Below are 14,451 nucleotides of genomic sequence, written 5' to 3'. Positions count from 1 at the left end.
AATGTGTTTTTCCCATGCAGATAAACACAGATAGCAGTGAAGCACTGGGAGCATTTTCTCTATCAGTTACATTAGCTTGTGTGATACAGGGGCGGCCCTAGACTTTTTGCGGCCTGAGGCAAAATTTTAAAAAATCGCATCTGGGGGGGCGGCACCCGCCTGTCCATGGGTGGGGGGCCGCCCGCCGAGCTGGAGGGGTAGCGGGCAGAAAGGGGGTATTGGGCCTAGCGGTGGGGAGGGTAGTCGGACCCCCCCTCCCTCGCCTGGGTCCCCCGATCTGCAATCCCCTCCAGCTGTAAATAGTTAAGTACCAGCGTATAGATTAAGAGGCAACCGGCAGGGATCACTCACCTTTTCCGCATTCCAAAGTGCGCTCCACTGACGTCACTTCCTGCAACGCCGCCCACTTACAATACAGTGGGCGGCGTTGCAGGAGGTGACGTCAGTGGAGCACTCGCTGGAACGCGGAAGAGGTGAGTGATCACCGCCCGTTACCTCTTAATCTATACACTGGTACTTAACTATTTACAGCTGGAGGGAAGCGCAGATCGGAGGACCCAGGCGAGGGAGGGGCGGTCGGACCCCCCTCCCCACCGCTAGGCCCAATACCCCCTTTCTGCCCGCTACTCCTCCAGCTCGGCGGGCGGCCCCCCCACCCACAGACAGGTGGGTGCCGCCCCTCCAGATGTGCCGCCTGAGGCAAAAGTTTTGCCCCGCCTCATGAGCGGGCCGGCCCTGGTGTGATAAAACATGCATGTTTTCACACATACAAACACACATGGGGTTGATTCTTCATGTTCCCTTGTGGGGATGAAAAACACCAATCGTGCTGGTCTCGTTAGCGCCACCCCCCAAACAAGAGGTAACAGAACAAGTCCGTGTGAACTGGGCCTTACTAATTTATTTTTAGTGGTATGTGTGGCAGGGGCATGATTAGGGGTGTGGCAGGGGCATGTCTTAAAGGGTCCTTCTTTCTCATCTCAAAAAGTTAGGAGGTATGTCCCTCCTCTGGAACAAGCATGCAGATTAACTTCTTCCAGACCGACGCAGTACAAATCTATGTCAGGCAGGGGGCGCAGCGGTTCTGACTGGACGTAAGCTCTACCTCCCGTTCACCATGCGTCCCCGCCTGTTCCCGCCGCTCTCGCCGCTTTCTCCCCGCCACAATTTGCTCGCCCTGCCGTCTCTATGACGGCAGAGCACTGTGAGCCGGGCAGGAGCCGTTTTCATTGGCTTACATTGAGTGACAGGATCAGGAGCCAATGAAAGCAGCTCCTGACCGGCGCACAGCGCTCTGTCGTCATAGAGACAGAGCAGCGTGACTGGCGGGAGCAACGGATTATTGAGGCGATTCGTCGGGATGCAGCGTTTTAGTGTACCAGCAGCCTCTGGTCCTTAAGGGGGCAGAGGCTGCTGGTACCGAAGTGGTTAAGAGAGTCAGATTACCTGATCTGATACTTGCTGCAGCTGAGGGAATCTAGCCAGTAGGCCAACATTACATACAGGAAATCGGTGTTTACTTTTTTTTTATTATTATCATTTCAAAGGCGATCCGACTGGCACAGCATTGTTATTTGGGTGTCGGCGATCGCCAGATGCCAAATTACTTCTCTCTTCGAGTTGCTACGACTCGGAGGGGGAATAGTAATTAACTCCACTCAGAATTTCAACGGCAGCAGGGTGAACTGTGATTCCACTCACCCTATGCCAAAGTGACTGGGTGGCAGAATGCAAACTTTCATGTGCAAACATTTGTTCATGGACGTGCGTTAGCATCAGATTTGGTGAGCAGATGTTCATCATTTGCCCTAGGAAAAGCACTGAGTTATGTTCCCCCAACACTAGGAGGCGCCAAAGCTCTCCAATACTAGCTTCACTTTAGGTAAAAATTCACAAAAGGTGCCTAATGATTGTACAATAGTTTCCTCAGATACGGCCATTCCATCGGATGTTTACAATCAAATTGTACAGAAAAGCAAGGAGTATGAGGAGAAAATGAAATGATATGAAATACAGAATTTTGTTTATCACAATGTTGAATTTTACGATCGTATCTGAAGAGAGAGAGGTGCCCAATCGTCCTGTTCATTGGAACAATCGATAATCATCCAATTGCTTATGATCCCGCAAATCAGAAAAAAATGTTTATGGCATTCGATTATTAATATCTAAGGAACATATTGTACCATTAACGGGCACCTTAACCTTTACACATCTCCTTTTTGTTTATCTTGCCACTCCTGATAATTTCTGCAACAGATTGGCCATTGAGTGATCAGGGAATGGGAACAGCTTGTTTTCAAACTCGATCGCAGTGCCCGCAATGAATGAAAAGCTGGCATCACGTTGATGCTGGCATTTCATTCACGTAAACATATACACTATCTACTTCTGAGAACTGTTTAGTGTAGTGCCATCTTTTGGCCAAAAGGTAAAATGCACCATCAAGCCACTTGTGCAAAACACTTTATATATAGAAAGACATAATTTTTAAGTACATTTTAGCCCCTACACCCATACCCTATAGTTACCAATATAAAACACGTGTTAAAAAATGACACCATTTAAAAAAATAAACATAAATGGTTACCTTATGAACTTTTTAATATATACGTCATGAGGGTATATTACTGTTAGTTTTGCAGATAAAGGCTTGTAATAAGATATACTGTATAAAGTATTAGAAATGACTAAACTGAAAAAATGCACCTTTATTTCCAGATAAAATTTTGTCGCCATACATTGTATTAGGGACACAATTTAAATGGTGTAATCACCGGGACAAATGGGCAAATAAAATGTGTGGGTTTTATTCACAGCAACAAGTTTTAACAACTATAATGGCCAAAATCTGAGAAATAAATCATTTTTTCATTTTTTTTTCTTATTATTCTTTTTAAAATGCATATAAAATAAAGCATAAAATAATTCTTAGCAAAAGGTACCACCAAAAGAAAGCCTAATTTGTAGCAAAAAAAAAACACAAAACAATTTATTGATCATTCCTGTGTGATTAGTAACAATAAAGTTATTGGCAAATGAATGGGAGGAGCGTGATGTGAAAATTGCTCTGGTTTTTACGGGGAAAAACCTGTGTTTGGAAAGTGGTTAATATTCCATCATATTTTACTTATTAAGCAAGTACCCCACCCCATTGTTTTATTATTACACCTTGCATTATTTTTTTGTGGATTCATATATTTATATTATTGCATTTGCATGTTTATATTGTACTAGTTGACCTAAGCCTGTTTAAAAACAGGCTCTAGGTCTGTCACCGCCGCCACATGTGAGCGCGCCTGTTCACCACGTGCACACGCCCACCTCATGCACACGCCCGCTGCATGCGCGCACACCCACCAGGCTGACCCCCTGGCCGTCCTTCTCCTATCCCAATGGCTGTCCGTGCGGCACATGCACAGTAGCGCAAATGCACGGACACATGGACAGGATGACGCAGGGACAGTTAGGTTTATTACATAGGATGGATATCAACTGTAACTGTATTATGAACTACTAGTAGACCTAAGCCCGTTTAAAAATGGGCTCTAGGTCTTTCTCACCGCCGCCACATGTCAGTGCGCATGCGTGTGCACCCGTCCGCCGTGCGGGCACCCGTTCGCCCCCCTAGCCCCATCCTCCCTCTGTCCCAACGGCTACACATATGCAGTAGCCAAACAACACGGACACAGGGACAGGAGGATGACGCAGGGACAGTAAGGGTTTTATTATATAGGATTGTCTGTATTGTCTAGTCTATATTGCACTCTATGCAATGCTATAGCCTATGAGAGATTATTGATGATGCTATAAAATATTTATAACCATAGAGACTTGTAACATGCACAGAATACATAATAAATGTAATCTACTGACTGTCTAGAACTACAAATTAATTAATCTGTAAGTATGATCGAAATTAATATCTAAATATTTAACTTGTAATATTGTTTCTTTTATTTTAAGTTTGCATTTCTGTGGACTACAGCGCCATTGTTAGATTTATGGCTCGCGACCTCATCCTTCTCCTCTGGCTGATTCTGAATTTTCTCTGCACCGGCTTTTACTGGATCGCTTGGCATCTTATCCACGCTGTTATGGGTCACAAGGATGATCTCCCAGGTATGTTGCCCTTCAGGAAGGTCAGGGAATATATCACAATGGCAGATATCGTTGCCGTTGTCCTCTTCGCGCCCTCCGTTCTGCCACTATGACTCCCTGTAATCCAGGAAGTTGCGGGCTTCTGCGCATGCACAGAACGCTCCCAGGGATTGGAGCACACGGCCAAGCCACACATGCGCAGAAGCCAACGTCTGACCAGAATACCGGGAGTCGTAGCGACAGAAGGGAGGGGCTGAAGAGATTGACGCGGGAGCCCACTGTGCTCATGGGGCGGGAGGAAGCCCCAGTTAAGTATAAATAAGGGCCAGTGTACAATCTCAGGTACACTTTAACTTTCAGACCAGATATCTTACAGACCAACAACGATGCACATATAATAATAATCATTAACTGATATAAGTCTTCCATGGTGAGGCCTGATGTGCGTTTCATGACTGTCAAATAGTCATTTCATCAGAGGCTTCTTATAAATTACTGTATTTTTTGGACTATAAAACTCACTTTTTCCCCCCCAAAAGTGGAGAAAAAAGTCACTGCAACTTATAGTACGAATGCAGGGAGTTCCTGACTTGTGAACGGCTGCCAATACTAACCTCCAACCCACCGCAATGTCGGGGACTCCCTGTACTGTGTCCATGCAGAGGAGGGTGCAGGGGGACAAACAGGGGACCCAGGGACACAAAGGGGCATAGAGGAGGACACAAGGGGGACAGAGGAGGACACAGGGAGACACAAGAGGTACAAGGGGGGCATGAATGCCCCTTCACCATGGATGCACCAGGTTTAGTATATATATTTTTTCCCCCTGGTTTTTGTCCTCTAAACTTAGGTGTGTCTTATGGTCAGGAGCGTCTTATAGTCCGAAAAATACGCCATATAACATGCGCTGTGATTGTGTTAAACCTGTGAATGATGTGGTCAAATCCAGCAATAAATCCAGTGTACCCCATACCCCCTCACATGACCCAGTGACATGGTGCAATTGTTAATGTGTGTTTGCACTTCAATATACAGTGGCTTGCAAAAGTATTCGGCCCCCTTGAAGTTTTCCACATTTTGTCATATTACTGCCACAAACATGCATCAATTTTATTGGAATTCCACATGAAAGACCAATACAAAGTGGTGTACACGTGATAAGTGGAACGAAAATCATACATGATTCCAAACATTTTTTACAAATCAATAACTGCAAAGTGGGGTGTGCGTAATTATTCAGCCCCCTTTGATCTGAGTGCAGTCAGTTGCCTATAGACATTGCCTGATGAGTGCTAATGACTAAATAGAGTGCACCTGTGTGTAATCTAATGTCAGTACAAATATAGCTGCTCTGTGATGGCCTCAGAGGTTGTCTAAGGCCTGGAACCCACTGAAAACCGCAAACGCAAAACGCAACCGCTAGCGTTTTGTCTGAGCGGTTTGCAAGCGGATTCATGCGCGTTTTTGGTCGTGTTTTGCAACATTGTATTTTTTTCCCCAGCGGGTGCCTAGCGTTTTGCGTTTTGCGTTTTTATCCTGATTGGTCCTGTGAATTATTTTTCATTTTGTTACAGTGTGCTGAACCGCAAAACGCTAGCAAAACCGCTCAGTTTAGGTTTTGCTGAGCGTTTCTGCTAGCGTTTCAATACTTTACATTGAAGCGCTAACGCTCCCAAAATGCTGCAGGTCCTGCGTTTGCGTTTCTGGGAAACGCAAACGCTCCTGTGGAAGTTGCCCCATCCATTAACATTCGCGCAGCGTTTTGGCAAACTGCTAGCGTATCGCAGTGCTGCCAAAACGCTGCCAAAAGCGCTCCTGTGGGTTCCAGCCCTAAGAGAATCTAGGGAGCAACAACACCGTGAAGTCCAAAGAACACACCAGACAAGTCAGGGATAAAGTTATTGAGAAATTTAAAGCAGGCTTAGGCTACAAAAAGATTTCCAAAGCCTTGAACATCCCACGGAGCACTGTTCAAGCGATCATTCAGAAATGGAAGGAGTATGGCACAACTGTAAACCTACCAAGACAAGACCGTCCACCTAAACTCACAGGCTGAACAAGGAGAGCGCTGATCAGAAATGCAGTCAAAAGGCCCATGGTGACTCTGGATGAGCTGCAGAGATCTACGGCTCAGGTGGGGGAATCTGTCCATAGGACAACTATTAGTCGTGCACTGTACAAACTTGGCTCTTATGGAGTGACAAGAAGAAAGCCATTGTTAACAGAAAGCATAAGAAGTCCCATTTGCAGTTTGCCACAAGCCATGTGGGGGACACAGCAACCATGTGGAAGAAGGTGCTCTGGTCAGATGAGACCAAAATGGAACTTTTTGGCCAAAATGCAAAACGCTATGTGTGGCGGAAAACTAACACTGCACATCACTTTGAACACACCATCCCCACTGTCAAATATGGTGGTGGCAGCATCATGCTCTGGGGGTGCTTGTCTTCAGCAGGGACAGGGAAGCTGGTCAGAGTTGATGGGAAGATGGATGGAGCCAAATACAGGGCACTCTTGGAAGAAAACCTCTTGGAGTGTGCAAAAGACTTGAGGCTGGGGCGGAGGTTCACCTTCCAGCAGGACAACAACCCTGAACATAAAGCCAGGGCAACAATGGAATGGTTTAAAACAAAACATATCCATGTGTTAGAATGGCCCAGTCAAAGTCCAGATCTAAATCCAGTCGAGAATCTGTGGAAAGATCTGAAAACTGCTGTTCACAAACGCAGTCCATCTAATCTGACTGAGCTGGAGCTGTTTTGCAAAGAAGAATGGGCAAGGATTTCAGTCTCTAGATGTGCAAAGCTGGTAGAGACATACCCTAAAAGACTGGCAGCTGTAATTGCAGCAAAAGGGGGTTCTACAAAGTATTGACTCAGGGGGCCAAATAATTACGCACACCCCACTTTTTAGTTATTTATTTGTACAAAATGTTTGGAATCATGTATGATTTTCGTTCCACTTCTCACATGTACACCACTTTGTGTTGGTCTTTCACGTGGAATTCCAATAAAATTGATTCATGTTTGTGGCAGTAATGTGACAAAATGTGGAAAACTTCAAGGGGGCCGAATACTTTTGCAAGCCACTGTAGATGGTGCTGCAAATGTCATGTAGGTATGTGAGGGTGCAGGCAACCATATTTTATGTTTGAACTAGATGGACATATCTCTTTTATCAACTCAAATAACTATGTAACTAAGGATGTGCTCTAGACAAAGTGAATTTGGCAACCATCAGTCCAAACAGGGGGAAGACAGTTAATATTTTACTTACTGTCTCTTAAATGTGTTTTTTTTCCCCCCAAAGTCAAAAGACCATGGGCTTGATTCACTAAGACAAATAGCATGCCTTATCAGAGTTAACACGCCTAATCAAAGTTAACATGCCTTATCAGATTTGACATGCCTTATCAGAGTAGCATAGCGAGCGCTATGAACTTATGCCTGCTAATTGGCAAAGACGAGAGCTCCACTCATCCTGCCCTGAGCCCCTGCGGGTCCAATCACTTTAAAGGACATTATCCCCGCACTTTGATTGGCCCAAAAGGCTGCTTGTCAAGTTTCCTGTCAAGTGACCGGCAGCCTTTTAGGCCAATCAAAGTGTGGGAATAATGTCCTTTAAAGTGATTGGACCCGCAGGGGCTCAGGGCAGGATGAGTGGAGCTCTCGTCATTGCCAATTAGCAGGCATAAGTTCGGAGCGCTCGCTATGCTACTCTGATAAGGCGTGTTGACACTGATAAGGTGTGCCAACTCTGATAAGGCATGCTATTTGTCTTAGTGAATCAAGCCCTTTGTATGGTGGTTAGGACTGTGTTCAAGTGCATCAAACTTTCTCACTGAAATCCACAATATGGTGTTTTTTTTTAGATTTTTATCTCTAGTGACCATACATCTATCAACTTGGTGGCCCATCAACCATCTGATTCGATAATTATTGTCAAATCAGATGAAAATGTGTGCCACCAAGAGCATGCCGATCAATGACACAACCAATTGTTGGCCAAAATTGGTTGCATGCATTGATCAAACACGCTGCTAGATATCGGGCCGTCATAGTCCATCGGGTGCATGGCGGTAAGGGAGAGTGATATCGGGACAAGCGACAAAACGCTTTCCCCCCAATGTCAAATCTATGTGCCTGGTGCACTATACTCGACCTGTTTAAGTCCGCAGCTGACTCCGGTTCTGTCTGAAATCTACATACACACGCCCACCGAAGTAACGTGGGCACCCGTGTGATGTCACACATGCGCCCACGTTTACACCGGCAACCACGGACAGGTAAAGACAAGTGCAGCGAGACGGTGGATGCAGCATCACAAGGAATTGGCCTGCGGTGTATGGAGCCGACAGATCTCTCTCCGATCAGATTCCATCAGAGAGAGATTTGTCTCTTGGTCGAATCTGCTCATCATCGCATGATGTGTGGCTAACTTTACAGTTTAATACCACTTTAAATGTATTCATTGTTGCGAATACCGTGTCCCCCTGGATTGTCAATGGAGGTGATGTATTTTTACTCTTTTTTTTTTTTTTTTTTTTTTTTTTTTTAATAATTTGCATAGCTGGCAACGATTTATGAACATGCTTGGACACAGTGACTGATGCGTTCTTGTTTTTTTGTGTTTTTTTTTAAACAGTTCAGGAAAAGCTCAAGTTAAGTCCTGAAGGGGAGCGAATTGTAGAGGACTGTAAAACCAATGCAAGGTGAGGAAAAACAGGTGGTCAGTTTTTGGCGTTATTAAACTTTTTTGGATAATACAATTTAATATCACAACTCCAAATTGTACCACAACATAAAGGTGCGATGTTGCAGATTCCTGTTAAAGGACAACTATCAATAAAAACAACCTTTTTCTGAACTGATCTGCGACTGTCTAACGCCGATGGCCGGTCACAGAGTGGCTCCCCCAGGACCTCCTAACCCCGATTGGCGTCAAGAGAGGTGGGCGGAGATTAGTGGGGAATGAGTTAACAGTAAACAGCCTGCCAGCCGTGATCAGAGCTGTCAGGGGGGGAGGAGCTATTTTCTTTTGTACAGTACTGCGATCTAGCGAAGGACTTTACTAGGGATTAGTGATGGGCTCACGAGTAGTTACATACTCAAATTTGTGATTCAAATGATGCTTAATTGCCTTAGCTGTGTGCATGGGAGAGGGGGGTTACTTACCCAGAATTTCCTTGGCTTCTATGCGTCCCAAACATCTTGCACGCAACCTATGGGGCGCTTCGCAAGACTCACTACCGCGCACATCCTCCTTCCGGCTTGAAGCTATGTGTTGCGCAAAAAAGTGGGATCAGCGCATCACCAGGTCGCCTCTGAATGGCCTCTGCTCAGAGATGTGCTGAGCCCCCCCAGAAACTACAAACGCACCTTGAACCCAAACAGAGGCTCTGCATATACACCAAAGGCAAAACTGTTAAGTGGGAGCAGCTGACCAGAAATAAATTAAAACATAGCAAAGAAATGAACAGCGCTACTTAAAAACAGATGAGTGCTTACCTGCAAAAGAGTGCAAGCCTCACTTATGGGATAAAATACACACTGAGCATACACATGACCTGTCTACCACTTGGAGGATGTTAGTTTCCTATAACAACTTGCATGCAACTTGTTAAGTACTTGTCCCTCCCACTGTCGAAGAAGTCTTTCCTCCATGGGAGGGGACCTAACACTAACTAAATCCTACCTATGCATACGCATAGCCTGGGCGCGCTACCAAGTAAAATTGAGAATTGCGCAAAAAAGTGGGATCAGCGCATCACATTGAAGCTATGTGTGTTCAAGGTCTTTACTCCTCAGTCCTCACACAGTTCACAGAGGAATCCATGTTTATCAATGTGTCTTCCCCTCCCAGCATGGACAAGTAGCCAGAGCTGAGGAAGTGAAAGGAGATGATGCTTCAGATAGTCAGAAGTGCTGTAACATAACAAGCAGCCAGTTAGGAGTGGTGTACACACATCTCCCTGACTGCTAGTTATATTCCAGCACATCTAGCTACCTGTTACATCTCCTCTTGTCAGCTTATCTTCCTCCTTTTCAGACTCTCCTGCATGCAGTAAGGGCGTGTTCACACCTAGGGCGTTTTGCAGATTTTCTTAAGCGCTGGCGTTTTCAGAAATCGTCCTAAAAGTGCTTGTGCAATGATTCTCTATGAGAGAGTTCAAATATGAAAGGTGCGTTTCTGATCCGCTCACCAAAGCGCTGCCTGTACCATTTTCTGAGTGTTTTGGCTCAATGGAAGGTATAGGGAAATCAGAATCGATTCGCAAAGCACTTGAAAAAGCGCTTTGTATAGTGATTTACCGAGCGCTTTCTTGAATAAATACATTGTATTTATACATTTCCGGGTGACTAACGTCAGGAAGTGAAAAAACGAATCACTCTGCAAAAGCGCTTAGAAAAGTGCTTTTCTAATCGCAAAAGCGCAGGGAAAAGCGCAGAAAAAAATCTCAATAAATCGCTCAGCGCTTGTGATACCGCTGACGATTTATGATTTGAACAAAGCCTAAAGGAGATTTGTGAGCTTGTCAGTGGTCAGAAATATACATTTCACTATTGTAAAAAAATGTGTGAAAAATAGTGATTATTAGGGCATAAAGTGAGGAGTTCATAGTATCTGCATTCAGGTTGCTGTAAATAAACTGTATTCGCATTGGGCCTGGAGGAAAATGAGGGTTATTTTTAAAGGGTTGTTAGTGGGAAAAGAACCTTATTTGGTAAAACGTGTAGCTGCTGTAGTCAGGTGCGGCTGATTAGAGGATTGTGACGTTTATGTACAGGTAGGGATGATCAATGAGATGAAAATCATTTCTCTTCACATTCCATTTTCATTGGTCCGAGCTGCATAACATTTACATTAAATTTGAATGTGAGGAGAAATGATTTGAATCTCACTCTGCATCCCTGTGTACTAGTTTTATTTGGTGGTACAATGCCATGATAGCGCTAGTTTTGTTTCTCTTGAGTTAAAGGACCACTAATGCGAAAAATTGAAAATGTTAAAATACGTGTGTACGCCTACATATAATATGTATATCAATCCCAGAGTAAAGTGAAATATAAATTACTTTTTTTCTATGTCCCTGTCACTTACCGTAGGTAGTAAACATCTGAAAGGTTGTTGGAATATTCCATTTCCTCAAAGGTGATTCCTAATACTTCCTCTATTCTTTACAAAAACACTCCATGGAGAGAATCTATACAAAGACAGCCAGCTGGCCACCGTACTCATTTGCAGGGCCAGGTTTGTAATCTTTACTGCCCAAGGCCACTGCCACCAGCTGCCCCCCTAGGGTATAGGTAGCGAGATGACCCCTCTCCCCTTCCCTCCAGTATAGGTAGCTAGATGACCACCCTCCCCTTCCCTCTAGAATATGTAACTAGATGACTGCTCCCACCCCTTTCCCTCTAGTATAGGTAGCCTGATGACTCTCCCAGTATAGGTAGCCAGATGACCCCTCCCCGCTTTCCCTCCAGTATAGGTAACCGGATGACTCACTTAATCTGTTCTTTTCCAACCCCACTTCAGTATAGGTAGCCAGCTCACCTCCACACCGCAGCAGCCATCAGTGTCACTCATTTCTCCACTCGTCTCCAGTGCAGAAGCTTCCTCTTCCTTTCCATCTCCAATGCTGCCCAAGTCCATAGCTGCCAGCCACAATGCAAACGTGCACAGAGAGGAGCAATGTGGCTGCTGCACAGGCCGCTAGCAGCAGAGTACTGCGGTCAGGCGCTCGCCTGATCTCCCTGCACTGCAGCATTTGCAAGCTTGCAAATGCTGCACCAGTTTAGCCTGCTGCTTTGGTGCCCTTGCTCCTGTGGTGCCCTAGGCCATGGCTTGGGTTGCCTTGGCCTAAATCTGTCCCTGCTCATTTGATTGCTATTTTGGCAGTTGGACTGAGCAATTGCAATTTGGTAAGTGTTTTGAAAAATGAAGAAACATCTAAGTCTCTCGCAAGAGGAGATGGACCAGTCCAAAATCAGTTAGATTTCTCAGATTTTTATTACCTACTGTACTGTAAGTCACACCAACTTAAAAAAAAAGTAATTTATAGTGCATATATGCTCTGGGACAAAGGTACATTTTATAGGTTTGCATGTACGTGTATTTTGTATTTTACAATGTTTCATGATAGTGGTACTTTAAGTTACATTACTACATGCAATTTATTAGGATCTGCTACAGTGCATCCAGAAAGTATTCACAGCGCATCACTTTTTTCACATTGGCTATCACTCATAAAGTGTGTTCAGTAAAAAAAAACAGTCCGGGAAAATACTGCATTCGGTATTTTAGACTTCTGTGTGCTAATTCATAAAAATGTTTACAGTTGCGAAAGCAGTGCGGTATTTTCCCGAACTAGGCTGGCTCTAGGCAGGCGGTAGGCTTGCGGAAACACTAGAAGCTGCTGAGTTGATACATTTTTTTCCTCCAGAGACAGCGTTACTATAGAAGAGGCAGCCCCAGCATCCCATTACATGTGCATTTTTTTTAAACTGCCTCTGTTTGCCCTGAATCTGCACTGAATCTGTCTATTAGTCTTTCTAAACAATCTATGTTATTGCCACAGCTTAGAAGAACTTCAAAAAAATGTTACACATTCAGGCTTTCTGATGTGAAATATATCTGAAAACAGGTACCCAAGGGGTTAAAAAACACAGCCTGGGTATTCTGGGATGCCGTCTTTTCTTCTGCCCTCACTGCTGCTGCTTGGGAGGTCTGTCTCTCCATTCACCTAGCTGTTATCCGCATGCTTATTGGCTCTGCCGAGGGAGCGGTATTCGCCGTGCTGATTCCGCCTGCTCTAATCTTTATGAATTGACATATGGTGAAATGTGTTGAGATAATCACTGTACAAGGCGGTAATTTCTCTCACTGCTCAGGAATTGTAGCTTTTCATGCGGTAACAGCTTTTATGAATAGACATCTTGCTGAGTGTTCGGTAAAGTCAGCTGTTTTCAGCATTTCCGCATGCGGGAATGCTTTATGAATGATAGCCATTGTGTTAAAATGTCCTCTAACATTTCTCCCAAGGTTGTTTTTCCTATTGCACAGCATTCAGATAACACTTTCTATCTCATGGTTTAAAATAAATAGAAAAAAAAAAAACAAACAAGAATTTATATGGCAAAGTGAAAAAAAAAATCCAGAACTTCCTATGATATGCAAGCATGAAACAAACCTTCAGGTGGATTACGAGCCCATAACCAACAACACTAGAATTTTACCATACAGCTTTCCAGGATTTGTGAGGAGTAGATACTGTAAATTCTTGATATTTTTTTTTAACCTATTTTACAACCATGAGATAGAAAGTGTTATCTGAATGCTCTGTAATAGGAAAAGAAGTTTTAGCCCTGCCACAGACAGGTCTCACCTGGTTAGGTTAGCTGTCAATAGAAACAGCCTAGGATCACGTTTGTTCCTTTAACAGCCAGGGACCAGGCTCTTGATCTGTCACCGGGATGGAATCCAAGTGGATTGCAGACAGGCCTGGCTCACAGTTTGTCGTCGGGACCACAACTCAGGAAGACCACTGTTATGCCGAATAGAACAGCGCAGCTGTACGCTCTCCTGGATTCCACTAGGGATTGACAGAGCAGCAGTGATGCGTCATGGGAGGCTGATGACAGTGCCCAGGAAGAGCAGCATTGCATTGTTGCTAGGCACCACCACCGTGACAGCTCAAAGGACTAAGGCCTCGTTCACATCATTTAGCGCAGATGGATGTGCGATCGGAACGCAACGCGTCCGATCGCACGCCATCTGCGCTCCTATGCGCTACGCTGCAGATCCCATTCATTACAATGAGTGGGATCTGCGCTGCGATTACCAAAAATGCGTGCAGCACGCGATAGCGCAATCTATGATGGGAATGGTAGAAGGGCTGTCTATGCCCTTCTACCATTCTTGCGCGTCGCACACTATACACGCTGCCAAAATGCGCACGGCAGCGCGTATAGTCTGAACGAGGCCTAAGAGGCATATATAAACTATAAAAAGGGGATATTTATTACAAGTGATGCGTTTCTCAGAGAATACAATCTCTGGTTCTTCACACTGCTCTCTTTTTGTATGTTTTTGTATTTTATCCAGTGGACTCTGAGAGCTGCCTAACAAGAGATCGCCAGATCGCACTAACAGGGTTTTATCCATACTCCAGTTTTATTGTTGCTGTAATAGGAAAAGAAACTTTGGGAGAAATGTTGGAGGACATTTTAACTGATCAGCATGAAGGAGTAAGTAGTTGGGGAAGGAAGGCCTCACAGCTTTCTACAACAAAACAATCAGTGGAAAAGGTTGTGTGTCGGGATACCCTGTAGAGGAAAAAAAAACACAAAC

The 14,451-nt window shown here is 44.6% G+C and overlaps 1 protein-coding gene across 3 annotated transcripts in view; it reads left to right on the top strand.

Annotated features, from left to right (window-relative positions):
• LOC137521963 (microtubule-associated protein futsch-like) overlaps nucleotides 1-14,451 on the top strand; it is a 286,151-nt gene that overhangs the window by 208,091 nt on the left and 63,609 nt on the right. For all 3 annotated transcript variants that reach the window (XM_068241930.1, XM_068241928.1, XM_068241929.1), the window contains exons 4-5: nucleotides 3,967-4,122; nucleotides 8,746-8,812. In XM_068241930.1, coding sequence (XP_068098031.1) covers nucleotides 3,967-4,122; nucleotides 8,746-8,812 — 223 coding nt within the window. The remainder of the gene's footprint in view (nucleotides 1-3,966; nucleotides 4,123-8,745; nucleotides 8,813-14,451) is intronic.

Source organism: Hyperolius riggenbachi, chromosome 6 (genome assembly GCF_040937935.1).
Source record: "Hyperolius riggenbachi isolate aHypRig1 chromosome 6, aHypRig1.pri, whole genome shotgun sequence".
In the NCBI taxonomy this organism is placed as follows: domain Eukaryota; kingdom Metazoa; phylum Chordata; class Amphibia; order Anura; family Hyperoliidae; genus Hyperolius; species Hyperolius riggenbachi.
Note: the sequence above shows the minus strand (reverse complement) of the source record. Positions and strands in the feature narration are given on the sequence as shown.